Source organism: Musa acuminata, chromosome BXJ3-5 (genome assembly GCF_036884655.1).
Source record: "Musa acuminata AAA Group cultivar baxijiao chromosome BXJ3-5, Cavendish_Baxijiao_AAA, whole genome shotgun sequence".
Taxonomy (NCBI): Eukaryota; Viridiplantae; Streptophyta; class Magnoliopsida; order Zingiberales; family Musaceae; genus Musa; species Musa acuminata.
Window position 1 is genome coordinate 41,808,249 of NC_088353.1, and position 21,643 is coordinate 41,829,891.

At 37.3% G+C, this 21,643-nt stretch overlaps 3 protein-coding genes across 6 annotated transcripts; 2 read left to right on the top strand and 1 right to left on the bottom strand.

Annotated features, from left to right (window-relative positions):
• Nucleotides 1-355: 355 nt before the first annotated feature.
• LOC103986040 (protein WEAK CHLOROPLAST MOVEMENT UNDER BLUE LIGHT 1-like) lies at nt 356-2,690 on the top strand. The gene is made up of 3 exons (XM_009403912.2): nt 356-571; nt 674-859; nt 993-2,690. The coding sequence occupies exons 1-3, from the start codon at nt 356-358 to the stop codon at nt 2,655-2,657; spliced, it is 2,067 nt and encodes a 688-aa protein (XP_009402187.2). The 3' UTR covers nt 2,658-2,690.
• Nucleotides 2,691-3,691: 1,001 nt separating this feature from the next.
• LOC103985990 (DNA repair and recombination protein RAD54-like) lies at nt 3,692-19,000 on the top strand. 4 transcript variants are annotated; one of them, XR_010496807.1, is made up of 22 exons: nt 3,692-4,699; nt 5,747-6,127; nt 6,461-6,547; nt 6,679-6,919; nt 7,042-7,167; nt 7,345-7,401; nt 7,486-7,572; nt 9,829-9,924; nt 10,607-10,657; nt 12,936-13,010; nt 13,101-13,187; nt 13,816-13,907; nt 13,990-14,122; nt 15,359-15,478; nt 15,567-15,680; nt 15,767-15,850; nt 16,006-16,083; nt 16,148-16,206; nt 16,810-17,014; nt 17,100-17,198; nt 17,826-18,328; nt 18,758-19,000. XR_010496807.1 is itself a non-coding variant. In XM_065152558.1 (21 exons), the coding sequence occupies exons 1-21, from the start codon at nt 4,269-4,271 to the stop codon at nt 18,159-18,161; spliced, it is 3,039 nt and encodes a 1,012-aa protein (XP_065008630.1). In that variant the 5' UTR covers nt 3,692-4,268; the 3' UTR covers nt 18,162-18,732. The 4 variants fall into 4 exon arrangements, 3 of the variants coding, with proteins under 3 accessions (XP_065008630.1, XP_065008632.1, XP_065008631.1); XM_065152558.1 differs by lacking the exon at nt 18,758-19,000 and having other exon boundaries at nt 17,826-18,732; XM_065152560.1 differs by lacking the exon at nt 18,758-19,000 and having other exon boundaries at nt 17,684-17,968.
• LOC135638946 (uncharacterized protein At3g17950-like) lies at nt 18,926-19,902 on the bottom strand. The gene is made up of 2 exons (XM_065152561.1): nt 19,717-19,902; nt 18,926-19,638 (listed from the first exon to the last, which is right to left on the bottom strand). The coding sequence occupies exons 1-2, from the start codon at nt 19,900-19,902 to the stop codon at nt 19,033-19,035; spliced, it is 792 nt and encodes a 263-aa protein (XP_065008633.1). The 3' UTR covers nt 18,926-19,032.
• Nucleotides 19,903-21,643: the final 1,741 nt, after the last annotated feature.

Consider the following 21,643-nt stretch of genomic DNA (forward strand, 5'->3'; position numbering starts at 1 on the left):
AAGTAAGTACTCTTATATAAACAATAATCACAAAAAGGAATGTGTATTGTCTTTCTAGTTCTTGGAAGATCAAGTTATATATTTTATTATCACTTGGATAATACTTTTTAGATTGATTCTAATCTACCGACCATTCTTAAGCAACTTTTTTTTTTCCGTAAAATTAGTCTATAATATTTATACGCAAAATTATGTATTTGAATTTCTCATCGTATTATCTTCTAATCCTATCTATTTGTTTCTCAATTTTTATTTTCTTACAGAGAAAGTGATCAAGAGATTTCACAAAGGACACAAACTCATTCTTATATCCACAAATTTCCTAGTGAATTATAGTGATTGTATCTCTATAAATATGATCAAATCAGAGACCCAATCCCTTGTGTTAATCGATTATATCCACAATCCACAAGCGGAGGTTAATAATGGCTCAGCATCTAAATTGCCTGAGAGCTTAAAGAAAGATGATGTGAACCGAGCATATGTTGACACTGCTGCACCTTTTGAATCTGTAAAGGAGGCCATAAGTAAATTTGGAGGACTGATTGATTGGGAAGCTCAAACTCTAGAGGTGATTCAGATTATATTTGCTATTAATCTCTAATGAATAGGAGGTAAAGATGCTTAGATTAAGTTCTCTACTTACTTGCTATTTTTCCCTCGTAATTAATAGGAGGTGCTTAAACTAAGTTCTCCTCGCTCATCATCAAGAACATCAAAACTGTTGGAGAGTTTGAAGAAGGTCAATATCAACCAAGCATATATTGACACTGCTGCACCTTTTGAATCTGTTAAGGATGCTATAAGTAAGTTTGGAGGGACTGTTGATTGGGAAGCTCAAACTGCTGTGACTATAGAGGTAATCGTGCTGTCAAATTATATTCTAATTCTTTTTATTCTTTGGTGTAAGTTCTTAGTTGAGTTTGCCCGATTGTTTTTGTTCATTTACTTTTCACTATGATTTGATAGTTTTTATTCGTTTGTTCTCACAGAGGCACAAACATGTCCATCTTGAACTTGAGAAAGCACAAGAAGAGATCATGAAGTGTAAAGAACAATATGAAGCTGTAGAATCTATCAAGGAAGATGTGACCAAGGAGCTATCTTCTATGAAGAGACTTGTGGAAGAGCTAAAACAGAGCCTGGAGAAAGCACAACCTCGAGAGGCACAAGTAAAACAAGATTCCGAACTTATCGATGTAAGGTTGAAAGAAATAGAGCAAAGAATTGCTAACTTTGCAAGTGTTGCGGCCAATACTGATGGCGTCGAGATCGACAAAGAAAGAATTGCTGACTTTACAGCAGCAGTTGCAGAGTTGAGATTAGTGAAGCAAGAGCTGGAATCAATGGAAAGTGAGCGCGTTGTGTTAGTTGATGAAAGGAATACTGCGTTAAGGAAAGCTAAAGATTTTGATGTTGCATCGAAGGAGATCGAGAAAACCATTGAGGACCTAAACCTGGAGCTCGTCGCGACCAAGGAGTCGACTGAACTTGCCCATTCTGCACATCTCGAAGCAGAAGAACAAAGAGCAAGTGCAGCCTTGGCCTTGGAGCAGGATAAATTGATCTGGCAAAAGGAACTGAAGCACGCCGAAGATGAAGTAGAACAGCTCAAAGAGCAGCTCCTGTCGACAGATGATGTGAAGTCGACGCTGAACAGAGCATCTTCGTTGTTGTCCCGTCTAAAAGATGAACTAGCTTTGTACATGAAAGCAAAACCAAATCGAGAGGCAAAGAGCACTCAGGAACATAAGCTGGTAGATCACACAGGAGACGTAAAAGAGAGTAATCCATCGGCTTTGAATCCAAAGGAACTTGATGAAGCAAGGAGCAGAATTGAGAAAGCTAACAATGAAATCAACTGTCTAAGAGTTGCATCTTCTTCACTCAAATCTGAACTGGAAATGGAGCGAGCATCCGTGTCGACTCTGAGGCAGAGGAATGTCTTGGCATCTGTGTTAGTCTCATCTCTTGAAGATGAACTCGACAGGACAAAAACCGAACTAGGGAAGGCATTAGAACGAGCAGCCGAGGAAGCAGATCGGGCTAAGGAAATAGAAGAACAGGCCAAGGATGAAGCCTGTACGATGGAGAACGTAGCTAACTCCACACTCAAAGACTCATCAAACCTCGTAACTCTTTCGATCGAAGAGTGCTTCAAGCTCAGAGAGAAAGCTAAAGAGGCCGAGGAGATCGCTAACAGTAGAGTGATCTCCGCCATTGCGCAAGTTAATGCAGCAAAGGATCTGGAACTAAGGAGCTTACAGGAACTGGAGGAAGTGAAGGACATGATCCAAGAAAGGAAAACCGCGCTCAGAGCCGCAGAGGAGAAGGCTAAGAGGGCGACGGAGGGAAAGCTAGGAATGGAGCAGGAGCTACGGACATGGAGAGCTAAGCAAGAAGAGCAAAGGAAGGCGAGAGGTGCTGCAAAGAGGTTGCCTGAACTTTCGAATCTCGACGCTGCTGTAGAAGCGAGGAGTTGTGTGGGGAAAGCAGACGCTGGTATCGATGAGAGTCCATTAATGGCGAATCCCAAGCTGCAGATGACACGATCGAACACGACCAATTCCATCGCTGCCTCCAAACGAGGGAAGCGATCGCTGTTCCGGCGGATAGCCATGCTCTTCACCGGGAAGAAGACTCAGCCAATGGGGTGACAGGACCAGCTGTACTTCTATCTCAGAAGTGCATCTTCGACCGTTCATATTGAAAGATTTAAAATGCCTAATCGATTTTAGTCCGTCAGATCTCTTATATCTTCATGATTGATCGATCAATTTAAGTGTTTGAAGAGTTCAGATATATAAAATTAAATTTGAGGGCATTAGACTCTGTTATTAGATAAAAAAAAAAGTTAACAATTGGATAGTCAAATTAGATCTAACTATCATAATTTTTTGATATATTAGATCTAGACATTATGTTCTTTAAATTGATCAAAATTTATAATCCAATTAAAAGATTTGATTTGATTTTCCCTTAATTTTTTTCTTTACTTAAATTTTTTTTTTCATGTAAATTTGATTTCATGATTTATTTATTATTTCATCACATCCTTAAATTATTTATAATATATTTAATACTAAAATTATCTTCAATTTGATCCACGTAAGAAGGGAAAAAGATATAAATAATAAATTCCAAGCTCGACAGCATCTCATTCCTCACTCGATGCTGAGTCACAATATTCTATTCGCTCATATTATTGCACATTTAAATCAGCTCGGAATCTATTGCCAAATTTGTCGAGCTCTTGTTGGTGATATTAGCATCATTTACCGGAACTTTTTTGCACACATCAAAATAAATGATTGAGTCCCTTTATACGAATGAAAGTTCTGAAAACAGGTGCTATTCTTTTGATCCCTTTATCTGTAATTATCAGACAAAGAATAATAGGCCCTATTACAGATTCCCTGCAGATAAAGATATTTGATGATATCTGATTCTTCATGATTCATGCTCACCAGCATCTAATTCACCATCTGAATGAAATAGCTGCTTTTCAGATTTATATTCCATATTTTTGTTCAAGAATCAGCTTCTTGACCAACTTTAATAATTGGATAAAAGGATGAAGAAGATGGAAGTGGCAGTAATGGAAGTGGCCGCCCTTATCGCTGCCTTGCTTTACGTGATTCTCTTCTTGCACACAGCAATCGTGGCGTTCAGCTTCGCCTATAAAAGACCCAAACAGCAGGCATACGTTCGAACAAGAAAGAACCTTGCTTGGACGTTGTTCTAAGAGCTTCCAGTACGTATTGCCATGGCCATCAGGACCACGAGCACGGCCGCCACCACCACCACCAGGTCGGTGAACGGGGACATGACGGTGGAGGAGTTCAAGGAGTGGCTGATGAAGTTCGACACCGACAGGGACGGGCGCATCAGCCGCGAGGAGCTGCAGAGGGCCATCCGCAGCATCCGCGGGCGGTTCAGCGGCTGGAAGAGCCGCCGCGGGATCAGGTACGCCGACTCCGACGGCAGTGGCTTCATCGACGAGGGGGAGATGGACAACCTGGTGGAGTTTGCTCAGACGAGTCTGGGCCTGAGGATTGTCGTCTCTAATTAGCTGCATGGCATGCAGTACAAGTATAATTTACAGTGGTCATGTTGTTGTCTGCAAGTCATGGAAGCTTTGAATTACTTGACGAGCTTCCTATGTATTTATCTTCCTTTGTTGCTGTTGAATGTCATCGTTTCTACGTCATCGATGTTCTTGCTATCTGTAGTCAATAGTATTAAGTAGTAATCTTCATTACATCTCTATGAACATATATATATATATATATATATATATATATATATATATATATATATATATATATATATATATATATATATCCATATATATATATGGAGCGACTTTACCCACTTGTGTCCCATCTTGCGTCCTTTACCCACTTTGCCGCCAAAATTTCGATCCGTTTAAAGACCGTGCAGGGCTTGCAGAAGAAGGAAGAGGAAGCGAGACTATCGCTCGACTTGGAGGAGGAAGAGAAAGAATGACCTCCAAACAAGAAGGGGAGGATGAAGAGTTAGGGTCTTCCTTTGATTCCGATCAAGGATACGATGAAGAATCCGACTACGGAGGACAAGAAGAGGAAGAAATCGAGGAAGAAGACGAGGAGAGTGGCACGGAAGAAGCCTGCTCCGCTGATCAAGATCGGAAGTCACAGAACGTCGCCGCCCTCGTGAGGTACGCTGGTTTCACCGCCATCGTTGACTGCTCGCTAGTTTAAATGATCTGCCGGATTGCGAAATCTAGGGTTTCCTTTGACACAGAAATTGATCGTTGTGGGGGTGTGGATTCGAGGAGAATGGTACTTGTATCACATGGTCGTGTTTGGATGCCAACCTCTTGCCGCACTGAGTGTGGTCGTTCTCGGACCTTCTGCGCTGATAAGGATACACATGTTTCACTTATTAATCTGGATAAAACACGACAGCTTCAATTATAGAAAATTGAGGAAAGGTCGCAAGTGGAATGGTGTGACATATGAATGGATTGTGAATGGTTTAATCGATTTAAAGAGTTGGTTTGCCAAATGATAATGATGTTTGCACAAAAGAATTTTAGTTCTCAACGAGGTTGCTAATTGATATTGCTTAGAAGCGCAAGTTTCTGTTACCAAAAGAAAGAAATAAATAACACCTAGAGGTCCTAAGTGTTTGTTGCTCTCAAATCATTGAAATAATCATACAAATGCTACGAGCATCAATGTTCTTGGATTATTGTCTTGATTATCAATGGAAATCACTTGTCTTCATTTTTCAGTTTTGTTATAAAAAACGAATAGTCTTAGAACCAATTGGGATCTAACACCTCTAATAGGTAAGAAAATATACCAAAATATAGCAATAAGCTAGAAGACTTGCCATAAAACATAATAAAAGTTCCAAGCTAAGGGGACTAGTGAGAATCTGGTTTGACATCTTAGTTGTTGTCCATAGGTTGGTCTTTGTGCCTTTACAAGAGAAATAGAATTCAACTAGACCTTTTGGTGACTTCTGTTAAGCAAAGCAGCATGCATTCCGTAATCAGTACTTATTCAGAAATTATTTAAAGCATTATATTATAGCAATAGAAGCTAGTTATGTTTATCCTAATTTTTACTGAAGTTGAATTTTCAATTCGTTCTTTCCATATTTCATCTTTCCTTATTCTGATTCCGAGAGAATTTTGTTTTATTTCTGATTTTAGGTAGCTTCATTTTTGGTGATGTTTTTTTCTTTTTCTTGTTAGAGGAAATCTTCTCGTAAGAAGGCAGCCACTTATTCCACGAATTCTATGTGTCTCTGACGGAGCAGCGGTGGCTCGAAAGCCTTTTAAGCCACCATGCCCTTACCGATACAAGGATGAAAATGATGAACTAACTCGACGACTTTGGGCGCGTAAGAGATTTGTACCATGGTGTTCCTCAAGAACACCATTGGTTACCATTGGCAACATTCTGCATTCACCGAGTTTTACTAATGATGATCCTGAAGAAAGAAATCAGCCTCTGCCCCCTGGGATAGAGCCTTTAGTTCTTTGGCTGCCCGAAGGAGCAGATGAGTCAAATGATTGTGTATCTCGAATCGAAGTAGATCCTTTACTTGTTCGCTATCTTCGGCCTCATCAAAGGTACTGATCTCACATCTCTTGTAATTGTATCTGTTGACAAAAAAAAGTTTTTTTTTTTCATTTTTTTCTTGGAAAATAAACGTCCTCTTTGTTGTTACATCCATTTTTTTGTTAAATTGTAGCATGGAATATTACCTTGTCGCCTTTTCTAGTTATTGGTTACTAGCCCTTCTATCGGGCTCTTTATTCAGAAAAGGTAAGATATCAATGTAGTGCCTAATCACACATGTGCCTTGACCGTGAACTGAAGCTGAACTTAAAATAAGTCAAATGATAAAAGGACAAAAGATTGCCAAGAGGAGGTCTTTGACACAATGGTTATATTTTGTGCAGAGAAGGAGTTCAGTTTATGTTTGAATGTGTTTCTGGGTTATCTGGTTCTGATGGTATCTCGGGATGCATTCTGGCAGATGATATGGGGTAAATATATTTATCTAAAATTCTTTTATATGGTTCTGCATTGTTGTGATTCAAGATGCTCTACATATATTAGTTTCTGCAGTTACTACTTACTAAACCTCTACTTCTTATCCTTTTTTAAAATTTTCCAGACTGGGGAAGACTTTACAATCAATTACTTTGCTGTATACACTGCTTCGGCAGGGCTTTGATGGCCAGCCAATGGTTAAGAGGGCTATGATTGTGACTCCCACAAGCCTTGTTAGCAATTGGGAGGCAGAGATTAACAAGTGGATTGGAGGAAAAGTTCAGCTTCTTTCTCTTTGTGAAAGCACACGAGCAGATGTCTTATCAGGGATTGAGAATTTCTTAAGACCCTGCAGCCCTTTTCAGGTTTATTCGTTTTGGTTTCCAATTGCAATAACTTTGAATCAGTATTAATCATCTATATGATGACTCAGTGGATAGAGGGTATGTCTTCTAAGAAGAGTACTTGATGCATGAAATTCTTTCAGGTGCTCATCATATCTTATGAGACATTTCGAATGCATTCATCAAAATTTGAAAAAGGTGGAAGTTGTGATCTTCTCATATGTGATGAGGCTCACAGGCTGAAAAATGATCAGACATTAACCAATAGGGTATGTAAAGCTAATTAGTCTTCTCAAGAAAATGTTCATTTGCTATGTTGAGATGTGAAGAAGGATGCTTCTCATAAACTATGGGTTGTAGTATGCGTATATGTGCGTTGTTCTTTTTGTCTTCAGTATTTGTTGAAACCCAAGATTTGGTCATGGTGCATCTCCTTTTTGTATCAGGCATTGGCTTCTCTACCTTGCAAAAGGCGTATCTTATTGTCAGGGACGCCCATGCAGGTAACATGGTTCTTTGTGTGGTTCTCATAATGCAAGTTCATTCTACCAAATTTGTTCTATACGAACTGACTTCAGTTTTGATAGAATGATCTTGAAGAATTTTTTGCCATGGTAGACTTCACAAATCCAGGAATTCTGGGAGATGCTACATATTTCCGGAAGTACTATGAAGTAAGTCGATACCTTGATGTTGTAGTCATTATCAATATCTGCTACATGAATGTTACTTTTTTACCTTCTGCTATATGTATCAGAATTGTGTTTTTCTTTTCTGTGGACATCAATGAGCCATGGCAGGTTTCTTGATTTTCTTTGAATATGAAATTGTTGGACGAGGTAAACCATAATAACTGATATGGATGCTTAACCCAAAGCCATTCTCTGTATGTTAACTAGATGTTGTAAAAGCAATGGATGAAAATATAAAAGCATGAAACTGCAGTTGACTGTTTCTAATCAATTTAAATTAACGTTATTTGGTATTTTACAAGTAAAAGGTGCACTAAATTTGTATAGGCTAGTCTTGCAGGATTTGTCTATGTTGTTAGCTTATTTCATTGAACTCGCTCTGCTAATTCTAGATCTTGTCCCTGAATATGTACGATACTATAATGCTTATTGTATTACAGTGTATATCACACAAATAATGGAGCATCGAATGATTCTCAATCTCCAAACATACCAAGTCATATCCTTTTCTTCATTAATTTAATCATTTCGATCTTCTAAGTTTGAGCACCCCAAAGCTGCTTTTAAACTTTTTAAGTATATCTATAGAACATTTGCACGGAGTTTTTTGTTCAAAAACATGGAGGTCAACCTTATAAATGCAGATTACCTGATTTCATTTAATCTACCATATTTTCTACTGTCGTATGTTAAAAAATATAAGCCTTCTAAGTGGCTATTTCTAAGTTTTGATTACATAATATCCTTTATCAGGGGAAATTTGAGATAATAATTTATAGGCTAGAATCTGGTGTTAAAAAACCAATAATTTGATAAATATTATACTAGTTTTGTAGAAACCCTTTGCAGCCAGTCTTGATACATAATAGTTTAACACAACAAGCACACTTGTCATGATTAAAAGTACTGCAAAAATAAAACTTAAAAACTAGATGAATGAAAAAATAATGGCAAATGTTTATTAGAGGGAACTCTTTGTCCTTAATAAATTTGATTTGTTTGAGTTTCCATAATATTATTACCTTGCAGAAACTGCCAAAGAGTACTCCATAACTAGTGTGCTAATATGTGCTTGAGAAAACATGGAATGGCATGTGTCATGCTTGTCCTTATCAGATTGCATTTTTATGATAGTACAAATATTGGCAAGGGCTTAATACATATAAAAATCTGATAATAATAGTACTAATAATGATTATTATTGTAAACTTTCTTTTTTTTTTTCATTCTAATATGTAATATTGCTGCAGTATTTCCTTTTATTAAATTTCATGTTAATTTATCATAACACATTCAGTGTCATGTTATCCTGTGGCATTCGCGTGTTGTGCTCATCACATGGTGTGGCACGGGCAGGGGGCATCTACCTTTAAGGATTCGGTAGGAATGGGGATACTGATACTGCAAGTAAAATTCATGAGAAACCAGACATTTGTCAGCAGCCCATTCCAATTTGGACTAGACTAACTCTTTCTCGAGTTTGTTATGCAATTGTCATACTCTTAAGTCTTAAAAGCAGACTGCAATTCATGGTATATTACCATATTTGAATTGCATATGAAAACCTACTTTTGGTTTTGACATTTATTCGAAATCATCTAGAAAATGTTTATAAAATTTTAGGCAACACATTGAGTCAGTTTTTTAGCAGTCATATGACCATGGAATGCCATATTAGTTTGAAAATGGCCAAACATCAGTTGTTTGTTTGCCTTGGTATCAGTAAAACCTGTTATCCTTACATGCATTATGAGGCTATTCATAAAGTACCATGATGGGGTATCACCCTTTGTCATCATCCACTCTCCAAATTGATTTTCTCCTATGAAAAGCAAAACAGCTTAATTATGTGCAATTGCATTTGAATGTTTAACATTGCTTCATTCATGTTCAGTAGTATTCTTTAAACTTATAATTGAGTAGCATATTCTCTTTGTTGGTCTTCTGACTTTGGCTGTGTTGCTGAATTAACAGAATATGGTGATTCGTTTTAACCTTAGATTTACTCTTCTTTTTCCATTTTTTTATAAGAAATGATTCCTTGATTTTTTTTAATCTTTCGACAACTTATTTCCTATTGTTAGCTCAAAAGAATTGATGGATTGTTAGATTTAGCTAGTGGCAACTGTTTTGATGATAGAGAATGACACTAATATTTAGTTATATACTTAGGCGATATTTGCAGTTTTTATCAATGTAATTTCTTGACCTAACTTATTTTTTATGGCTTTAAAAAAGATACCAGTTGTTTCTGGAAGAGAGCCTACAGCAACCTTAGAAGAAAGGAAGTTGGGTATTGAGAGATCTGCTGAGCTGAGTGCAAAAGTAAACCAGGTAATCTTTCTTGAAAAATGCAAGCCTTAAAAGTCATACTGCACATGGCATGATTATGAGTGCAAGCTTCATTCTTTTTTTTTTTTCCGTATGCTTCATTCTTGTGTAAGCAACACATCACTATGAAAGTCATACTTTCATGCATGCCATTACAAATTCTCCTTTTTCTATTTATAAATAAAACGCCTAGAATCTAGGATTTATATGTAATAATCTTGAATCTTGAAGGGTATATATGTTAACTTTTTAGAGGGACATATGCATGTAAATGCTTATATATAGAATAATAAATTCCTTAAAAAGCCATATGTGGTAACAGATATATGATGTGTGTACATGTATTTGTATTATTGTATATATGTGGAGAGCAGAGGGTGGCCTCTTGTTGCAATTAAGCTATTTCATATGACAAGCATCAGTTGTAGAAATAGTCTCCCCCCTTAAGCCAATGTTCACTGATGCTGTCATTATGGCAGCTTGAATGGTGGGTTGCCCTATGTTAACTATTAAGAGAGTGTCACAGAACTATCATGAAATCCCACTTATCAAGTGAAAACTAGTGTACATTCTCATTATTGCATTTTTTTTTCCTTTTGTACATCAGCAACATTGGTTTGTCAGGCAACAATTTATCCTGCTAAATCCGTGATGATTTTTTCTAACCTATCTGCTTATGTTTCAGTTTATACTGAGGAGGACGAATACTTTGTTGTCAAATCACTTACCACCTAAGGTATCCTGCCTCTCCATAACTTTAATTTTGCTAAAGATGAGGTTGAAATTCTTGTTATGAGAAAAGTGGCTAGCTTTTTTTCAACTCAAGGTTTTTGTAGTTCTAGACGTCAAATTATTTAACTTTTTTGTAAGATAAGTATTAACATTGAAATTAAGGCTCTTAATAATATCAAACCTAGCACATTCTTAATCATCCATTGTAACAAGTCTGCATGTCAATGGACTATTAATTGATAGTAGTTAAGCACTTATCACTAGGGATTAGTTACCTTCTACCATCCAAGGTAACTAAGTTGGCTTTGATACCTACCAGTTGGGCGAGATTATTGTTTCATCTGTAACATTCACAAAGCCACTCTGTCATGCAATTCTGTATGGTTACACTTTATTTAGCTCTACATTAGTCACATTTAAATTACAAGAACATGGTGGGAATGTTCGAAGCAAGGTCCAAAAGATTAATTCGATACCAATACTGATCTCAGATCCATGGTACCAGCATCAATTTGTACCAAGTTTCATTATGGACCAATGTTGATTGCTGTGGACAATATCCATGCCAGACGAATCTTTCCTGCACTTATAATTTATTTAAGACCTTTATTTCTCTTCTTTGATAATTTTATAACATTTTATTAATCATACAACAAAATGATTTAAATAGAAGCAATTAAAAATCAACACATAACATCAATCATAAGGCATATATATAAATATTACATATAACTTCAATCATAAAACATTAAATTACAACTGTTCTGTTAATCAAACAGGCCTGTGTTTTTATTATGCTTGTTACATTGCCATTGTTCTGTATTTGGTTTTCTGGGAAAATCATATTTTAACTTGATCAATATTAGAAGTTTGTCATGGTAGCTTCTGGGCTTTCATTTATTTGGTACTTTTTTTGGTATTGGTGCATGTGTGTTACAGTTATCTAATGTTGTACCAACTACCAATGGGAGTTTTTGGCTTCTTTTGATAATTAAATGAATCATTACATTTCCACACACGAAATGATTCAAACTGCTGAATCTCAAAACAAATTTAAGGCACAGGGGTATTATCTCTATATCTATCTTATGTTAGAACAACAAAGAAAGAAATCTTTTATCTCCATCTGTAAATCAAAATAGTCAATTTTGCAAGTAAAATATATAATCATTGACAACTATCAAGCCAAACCTATGCCTATTACTAACTTTTTGGGAAGGCCGATCATGCAGCACCTGGCACTTCACAGCTATTAATATTGTTAAAAACAGTTCCATTCATCCCAGAATTGTTTATTAGTAACAGACGTTCTTCCATCAACCATATAGACTTTTTTTGGTTATTTTTCCCTGTATTTGACATGAACTTCCATGTGATGTCGCATCAGTAATGGCCAACTATATGAAGCTAACTTGTTGATTTTTTATATGCTTTTGACACAATGAATCTATCTAAAATCTTCTTATCATGGAAGCAGGATGAGTGCCATTTATAGAACTAAATGCATATTAGCTCACTTTTTCTAAGGCAATTTTACTTTTGCAACTTAGGGACTCAGAAGTTCTTAAGTGAAAGGGATATGGTTCAATGGACGCCTAGTACATTTTTTGGGCACATTGAAATCTTATTTTACATTTTAAATTAAGAGTATATTAGACTGAAATATAGAAAAAAAAGGTTTAATCATATCATTTTCTACAATTTAAAAATTTTCTAAGAAAGGTTGTGGTGGTCACCATAGCAAACAAGGTTGGTGCCATATAAGCTCAATGGTAGAATGCCAAATTAGCAGGTCAAACTTGGTCTATAAAACCTAAGACTGTTGGACTTTTAGATGGTTTAGACATTTGGTCCCTTTCAAAGTAATTCTTAGAGAAAAACATATCACAGATTTTAAAATGGTAATATAGTCCCAGATTAATGCAACTCTGGAAGAGAAGATCTATAATGGACATAGTTAGGGAGAAAGGATTTAGCATTCGAATAAAACAATTGAGTAACACCAAGGTGAACTTCCTTTTGTCTATGGAAATTACAGATGTCATTTAACATAATTATGCATATTTATTGCTTCATTTTTAGTACATTTGTTGACCATTAAGGTCAATCTATAGCTCCTTTCTTTATTCATATGCTCCTTATGCTCAGGGCAGAGGTATATATGGAAAGTAGTCTCAGTTTTCCAAGGCGCTTGTATTGCTTTTATGTATCTTTTATTCTTGCTTTAAATTTGTATTTTAATCAAACTCAGTATTTTTACTGACTTGGTTATTTAAATATAGATCATTGAAGTGGTATGTTGCAAGCTGACTCCTTTACAACTCGAACTCTATAATCATTTTGTACAATCAAAAAATGTGAGAAGACACCTACCTTTCATCGTCATTATGCTAATTAGTAATAAACTTTACTAAAAAAATCTTATTTTTCATATATGAATTTTATAGGTTAAGCGTGTTATAGCTGAAGAGATGAAGCAATCCAAAATTCTAGCATATATAACTGCTCTTAAGAAGCTATGCAATCATCCAAAGGTAAATATTAATTTTTGCAAGACTTGTGCAAGGCTTTATAAAACTATTACTGCAAGAGAAATAATAAGAGCTGATTTCATATCTTCGATATGCAGTTGTTCCACAAGTGATTCTTTGTTGTTCTATTATTCTATATGATGGTGGTTGTTCAATTTGTTCTGCCTCCTACCTGGTGGCACACATTTAATGTAGGAATGTCATAAAAAATTACATTTAGTGCAAGGCTTTTAATCTCTCTCCAATACTAGTTTAGTAATCGACCGGACCAGCTGGTACTGATATACTAACCGAAACCGCTTGGTATCATTCAGTATAATAATAAAAAAATATAATCAAAAGTATTGTATTGGTATTGAGCTCCATGTCTCAATACTAATAATTTGTCAAATTAGTAAGTACCAATATGTTATTCAACTAATTCATTGATAATTGCTATTAATATGGATGTTTCATAAGGTCATATATAATGATCATAGGCTCCTAATATTCAAAGTATAAAGTTACAGTACTGTGTATAGAATATACACCTATATATCATCAAAAGACACTTTTAGGTCATTAAACAATCATGCACACTTTTTTGGTTATTTATTATTACCCTTTGATCTCTATTCCTCGTTTTGTTCAGCTCATCTATGATTCTATTAAAAGTGGAAGTTCAGGAATGTCAGGTTTTGATGACTGCATACGCTTCTTTCCTACAGAATTATTTTCTGGAAGGTATTATCAGCGGTGTCCTTTTTTTATCATAAAAACAAGATGTTGTATTTCTTTTACTTGATTTTGAGTTTTGTTTGGGTAGATCTGGATCATGGACTGGTGGTGGTGGAATATGGGTGGAACTGTCAGGAAAAATGCATGTCCTAGCAAGGTTACTTGGCCAGCTTCGTAAAAATACTGATGACCGCGTTGTTCTTGTATCCAACTACACTCAGGTATTGTTGGGACATTCTGGCTTGTTAGCATCATTATTGTAATATCCAACTACACTCAAGTGATTAAGAACTTATCTCACTAAAATTGTCAGACTTAGTTGCTTCTGTCTTACCTAGTTAATGCTTGAAGAAATATTAAATGCTAGGGAAGCATATTGAGATGTAACTATCTCTCTAATAGAATATAAAACATAGCCCATTGAGCTGGCATCAATATATAGATTATTGAAGCAATGCTAGACAGTTGCTTAATTTACTCGATGTTTTTTTAGTCCTGCAGACTAACATGCTTATCATTCACTGTCAAACACTAATAAATATAACATAAGATATTATTGATACGTCAAAGTAGATCCTTTGCTTTTTTTAGCATAGAGGTTACTTCATTTTGTTAGTTGATGCCTTAGTTTTTTTAATGTGGGATTTATATGTACTGATGTTTTGGTCAAGAAGCTTGCATACATTGATCCTCCTCAGACTTCACATTAGCGGTTCACCTTTATTTTATTATATGTACTAATGCTTTAATATGAAGTTGCTCAAGAAGTTTCTACATTTCTAGGTCCCTAAGTAATTACTGGAAGTGATTTTTTAATTTTCCTCCTTTGTCCAAAGGGTAATGTAAATATTTTTTTGTGCTAGCTAATGTTTCTCCTAGTGATTGCATTGGTTTTGAAGAATACGCCTGATACTTGTATATTGACCAACTTAGATTTGATGCACTAAGGCGGCTCCATAGTGAAGGAAGTTTGACACTTTAGGAAGTCAAATAAAATGATGAAGTGGTAATGCTCTGTCTTACATATGAGTGTAGTGGCCACGAAACAAAAAGCTTGTCACCAAGGATTGCATCGATGCTGGAGAATATACCTACAAGTGGTACTATACATTGACCAACATAGCTTTGATGGACCAAGGAGGCTCCACAGTTAAGAAAGTTCTGTAGCCATAGAATAAACTTTTTTTTTTTTTGGCTCACTGCTTTTATTGGATAGACAAACCTCTCTTTTGAATATGGTTACCATATATGTATGCACTAGTTATTGTCATTTTTTGTAGAAACTTTACCATTGGTCCTACTACATCCTAATTGTCTTTAGTTCTCTATTATAAAATTTTGAATAAACTTGTTTGTGCAAATGCTTCTGTTTCTCCATCTTGCCTTGTCTTATAGTGCATTATGGTTGCAACATTAGTTGTTTGTTCATTGATCCTGATGTTTTGAAATCCTTTCAGACATTGGATCTGTTTGCTCAATTGTGCCGAGAAAGAAGGTATCCCTTTTTGAGGCTTGATGGAACTACATCCATTGGAAAGCGGCAAAAGTTGGTCAATCGTTTTAATGATCCATCTAAAGTGAGTAATTATTTTCTTTTTTTCTGTTTTGACATGTAGTCATTACACCGACTTTGATTATGTAGTTGTTCTGGCATTTTCCTGGCAGGATGAGTTTCTGTTTCTTCTAAGTAGCAAAGCTGGCGGCTGTGGACTTAATTTGATTGGTGGAAATCGCCTGGTCCTTTTTGATCCTGACTGGAACCCTGCTAATGACAAACAGGTATTCTTTTTCCCTGAGCGACTTCCTTTATACCTGTTACAATAAGTTGATAATATTCAGGGTATATGCTTTTTTCCTTCCCCAAGGCTGCAGCAAGAGTCTGGAGGGATGGGCAGAAGAAGCGAGTCTACATCTACAGGTTCTTGACCACAGGAACCATTGAAGAAAAGGTTTGGACCTTTTGATTTATAACATTGTAATAATTCTAGGCCACTGTATAGTTTATCATTGTATTATTTCTATAATGCTTTGGTTGCATAGATTTACTATGGACTATAAGTCTACTCTTCTAAGTGATTATTGATATTAATATAATCTTTTGCAGGTCTACCAGCGTCAGATGTCGAAAGAAGGACTTCAGAAAGTTATTCAAAAGGAACAAGCAAATAGTCAGATGCCACAGGTATAAATTTGCTACGTTTTACTTCCCTTACAATGCATAGTACTTGAGATATTCATCTTTACAGGGGAGTCTTCTGTCAAAAGAAGATCTGCGTGATCTTTTCAGTTTTCATGAGAATGTCAGGTAATTTGTACATCTAATTTGAATATTGTCTTATAACCAGGTTGATGAAATGACTTAAATTTTAGTTATATAATGTTTTTAAATCAATACAGGTTAGTATTTCTGCTGCAAAACTACTATGCTAAACAGTTAGAAGGGTAGAAAAACTTTCCAGGCTATGAGCATTAATAGTAATGTTACTCTAGTATTTTTCAATTCTTGCATTTGACTGGGGTTAGATCAATCATTATTGATAAACATATTTTTATTCTTGCCATTCTACTTGTATTTAACATGTAAATATTTATACTTGGTCGATACGAAGATAATGGATGCACCAGTATGGAGGTTTGAGTCGACCGATGAAAGTGAGAGGAAAGACAGACATTGGTCAAAAATGAGAAAATGGTGCTTCTGTTACTTTAAAAAATGTTGCTCTTGGCAGAGCTGATTTGAGAAAGGCTTCATTCAACCACAAATGATAGAGGATTAAAGCTTTCGACATTGTTTGTGCATATTCAAATGCTTCGTTGGTGAAAACCACATGCAAGTACATTCGGTGAGTTTTAAAATGTTTGGTGTCTATCAGTTAACGACTAAATCAGTTGCTATAATTTCTCATAGGTCTGAGATTCATGAAAATATGAACTGTGCACGCTGCAAAGAAGATGGTCTGATGGCAGTGAATAACATTGTCAATGAGATAGAGGACGATGACAGTGGAGATTCATGTGATGGAAAGCAAAAGCTAAGTGGATTAGTAAATGACATTGGCAGATTTGCTGAAATTGCTGGATGCTTGCAAAAGTTGACAAGCTCCCAGAGACAGGTTACTCTTACATAAATGTTCATAATTTTTCTTAAGCAAATTGTAGCTATTTTCTTAGAATGTTTGTTCACTTTGCTTTTTTCAGCTTGGAACTCCGTCTGAAGAAGATTTAGGAAGCTGGGGCCATCATTCAAACCCTGCAACAGTACCTGATTTAATTCTTCAATCGGCAGCTGGTGATGAGGTGTGTTGTGTTATAACAGCTTGGATGAACATGCATAAATCTTTTTGATGGCTTAGCAAGATTCATGATTGCAATGAAGGTTTAAAAATCAGTTAAATATCAGTTACAACTGTTCATTGGTCCAGTACTGAACCAATGTATTAAACGGCATATCAACTTGCACCGTCTGGTATCATTAAAAAAGAATAAAAAGATAAAATATCAATTGATTCTGAAATATATAGTTAAACATTGGTTCTTTGGATTGGTAAATTGATTCGTATAGATATGATCGAGTATTTGAAGCCTTAACTGTAGCAAATGTCATAGGTTTCTGCAGTATTTAATTTACAGCTCCTTGATATTTTTCCTTCTAACTTGTAGGATGAAACAAAACTGTAGAATAACCTGAAATAACTGTAGAATATTTTTCCTTCTTTGTTTGTATTGCAGTTTATATAATATATTTATCTTTTTGGAAAAAAAACCTGAAATTTTATTTGCAGGTGCATAAGCCCGAGAAGCCTTTCCCTGTACTTGCACAGTGAATTGAAAGTGGCCATTGTTTTGACTATTGTTAACTACTCTGATGACTTCCACTGCTAAAGCTCAACGATTTGCTAACATGACTTGGAATCATAATTGCAGGTCACATTTGTTTTCACTAATCAAGTGGATGGAAAACTTGTTCCAGTTGAATCAGGAGTAAGATCCACTCAGCATTTAGATAACCAAAAGTATGAGAAGAAAGATGGGAAATCAATGTTCTTGCCTATGCAAATTAAGCAACAATCTACAAAATCCAACGGAAACACTTGCCTGAAGAGTTTCAGCGGCCTAGACACTCCCCTGTCAAAAGAACCCAAGTCGATGAAAACATTGCGGAAGTTGCATTTGCTTAAGAAGTCTAACGTCTCTTTTGGTGACCAATCCTCCCTCAAAAGGATGCCTATTGCTTGTTTATCTGATGATGATTTCACATAAATCTACAGATCTGGCATCTTGTTGAGCATACAGTCATCTAGGAGACCATGCCAAAGTTGGCATAGCTGGCTAGATGCTTCTATCGGAATTTGGAAAGATAAGCACGGAGAAGGAAACCAGAAGAGCTGTCCTGGTTAAGCATATTTTCCGAAGAAATAAAGCTGCAGGTTCTTCTGGCTTCTCTTCAACATTATTGCCAAATGAATTTGCTTTTCTGCCTGTATCTGTCATAAAATAAGGCCTCTGATCCTTGAATCGTTATACAAATACCCTCGAGTTTGTGCTGTGCCAAACTCTGATCGATTGCAACGTGACAAGTCATTCCCTTTGTAATAGTTGAGCTTTTGACAATTGGGCTCATCTAAAGGATCCAGGTCGCCCCGGGGTTTTGACCACCGCACAAGGTCTCTTTACCCGTTTATAAGTAGGCATAAAACCGGTAAAAGTTAAAGCATCGCAGTGGTATTATTGTCTAGTTGATTTTATTTTGTTACATTTAATTGTGTACAAGCAAGTTTGTGAGTCAGTATTATTTGATTGCTTTGTTACTGTGAGTTAGTTTCTGTTTGAAGTTGTATTTTATTCCTCCCATACAGGTGTAGGCAACGTTCATTATTCTATTCCGGTTTGGTCAGATGAGCTCACTGCCTAACTCTGACAAGTGGACGATCCTCATTCATTGGTACACTGTTTCCCATAAACAAGTTATAGAGAGGCCGTCAACGTTTCTTTGTTGGTAAGATCGAGACGTAATCCATGGATCATAGAGGGAACTCCTCTCACTTGTCTTATCTTTACTTACTGATCCTTCATGCAATCCATCATTTCCCTTTGGATTCTTTCTCCCTTCTTGCATCATAACCAAAAGGTCTTACGAAAGAAATCTTTTTGCGGAAATTAAAGAAAAGAACAGAGTGTGGAACTTGAAGGAGACATTGTTCTTATCGTTTCTTTTTCCTTCCATCTGGACGAAGCTCGAAATTACGATTCTACCACTCCCTCCCGCCACAGATCCCGGTGAGCAGCAGCATCGGAGCCGTCGCAAATACTCCACACGCCGCCGTCGCCGCTCCGCAGCCGGAGCAGGCGGTAGCACCCTCCCGTCCGCGAACAGAGCCTCGCCGCCCACTGCCACGTGCTCCGCGGGGCCGCCGAAGTCGTAGAGCCCCTCCGCCCCGTCGCTACCTCCGGCCAGCCGCCGTTCCCTTTGGAGGAACTCTCCCAGAGAGGTCGGCCCCGCCATGTCGTTCCCGCACAGCCGCCACAAGCGCCTCCTCCCCCAGCGGACGCGCCGCCGCCGCTTCTCCGCTGCCCTCGGCTTCGGCCTCCTCTCCGCTTCCCCGGCGGTGGTTCCTCCGCCGCCACCGTGCTCCCGCCACGACGGAAGCCTCATCGAGTGGGCAGCGGCCTCGGCGAAGGTGACGCCCATCAGGCTCCCCAGCGTCGTGCTCCGGTCGGGGAAGAAGGACGCCGTTGACTGCGTAATCAGCAACGGATAACGAGTTCATCACTACAAAACCAAACTCGAAGGTAGTCCTCTGCCGCTTTCTCTTACCTCGGTGTCGAGATCGGAGGAGGAAATAGAGTCGTTGGAGGGAGACGAAGGGATGAGATAGGTGTCCGGATCCATGGCTCCGTAGAAGTTTCCTGAACAGAAATAGAGGCGCAGGAGGACGACGAGATGGAACGGAGGATTGAAAGAGACGAGACGATGGTGGAGAAGAAGAGAGGAGTGGGGCATGAAATGACAGGACTGGCCTTGATGCTCGAGGGCTCGCAGTCACTGCATGGGCGATGACGTACGACGCGGGGCGTCTGAACACTTTTAGGTCAGCTGATTTGGACGTCATTGGATTAATGGCGTTTGTTTTCGTTGACTAGTCCAAGAAAACAAGCAAACTGATCGACCACAGGAGATTCCACAGTGCATGCGCATGACATCAATTGCTTGTCGTACTAAAAATAAGAGAAAAAAGGGATAAAATTATTTGTCTCATTTATTTTAATTAAGTATCCTATCATTTGTCTCATTTCTAACACTGCAATCAATAGCTTTTTTTTTCAAAAAAAAGAAAAAAAAAAATATTAAAAAACTAAGCTGAATGGATACATCCAACCAACAAACCAAAAAAGACAAATAGAAAGATAAACTTTCTTCCCAGAAGAAGACAGATGTTCTAAAATCCATCAAGAAGGTTCTAAGAAGATGACAAATGTCTTGAAGTAGGATCCCAAGTTGTTTAGCCGTCAGCAACCCTTTCTCTTCCTGTAGTCGTTTCACAGAAAAATATATCCCCTTTAGAAAGATTCATAAATCCACAAAATAAATATTAAGCAGTATAATGAATCCAATTCCTCCGTTGTCTTTTTGATCTCAGGAGCTATCACTATTGAGTTTACACCAATCCTCATGTTTGTGACTTATGTGATGCATCGGGAGTTGATACTGTTTGATCCTATTCCAAATTGTTTAGATGACTTCGAGAGGGAGAGATAGAGTGATAAGAGCGATGTAAGGGCTGGAGAGGATGATTTCAAGATTATCGTCGAGCCCTCGAAGTTGTCGTAAGGTGGAGCCGAAGTAGATTTGATCTTCGTTGAGATCTTACATAACAGGTCAGTGTTAGGGGATTCCCGACTCGATCCCTCCATTGCTTAAATTAGTAGATAAATGATAGATCATTCTTTCATGGGATTGGGGACCGACCTTTATACCTGTGAAGCTGACAGGAGGGGATTGCAACCGGTGAGGATTGATTATACCTTTTTTCGGTGTGATCGTGTGAGCAACCAACTCGTACACCTTCAACAGCATGGGTCGACCCGGCTCTTGTAGTGTGGCATCGATTAGTGCAATCCCGTGCGACGCGAAGTTGACGAGGGACGATTGAGAGAGCACTGTCCACTATCTGAGCCATTTTCTACGGATGAAACTGTGACTAATATTAGAATATTCCCTATCACCACCAAAGGATCCCAAGTAACTGGGATTCAATTTACCCTATCACTGTTTTCAGATAAAAGAGTCTTCATGGAGCATGAAATAAAGCTACAACTTGATAGAAAATGGAGGAATAGTACCACTGGATATTAAAAAGTTTGTCATTAAACTATTTTCAAATAAAGACTATAAAATTTGAAGGCATCATTGCAGTTAAGTGAGTCTCCCTTCCTATGCCAATCATCAGAATCTCAGGTATCAAAATATAAGAAAGTGGTACCAAATTTGTTTTGAACCCAGTCCCACACCAATCTGGCATGATTGCAGGGGAAGAAAAGATGAACAACACACACTCAGAAGAAGTATCAATCTCAAAAGCAAGCAATCTATCATAAGTTAGCTGCTACAATTTATAGGCTTTCAGCAGAAAAACTTTAATCTGGAGGACCATAAGAAGCCTCCACAGATTGCCACTCATCTCAAAAACCTGTAGAATCCAACTTACAGGATTGAAGGAAATGGAATGCAGGTTTGGCTGAGG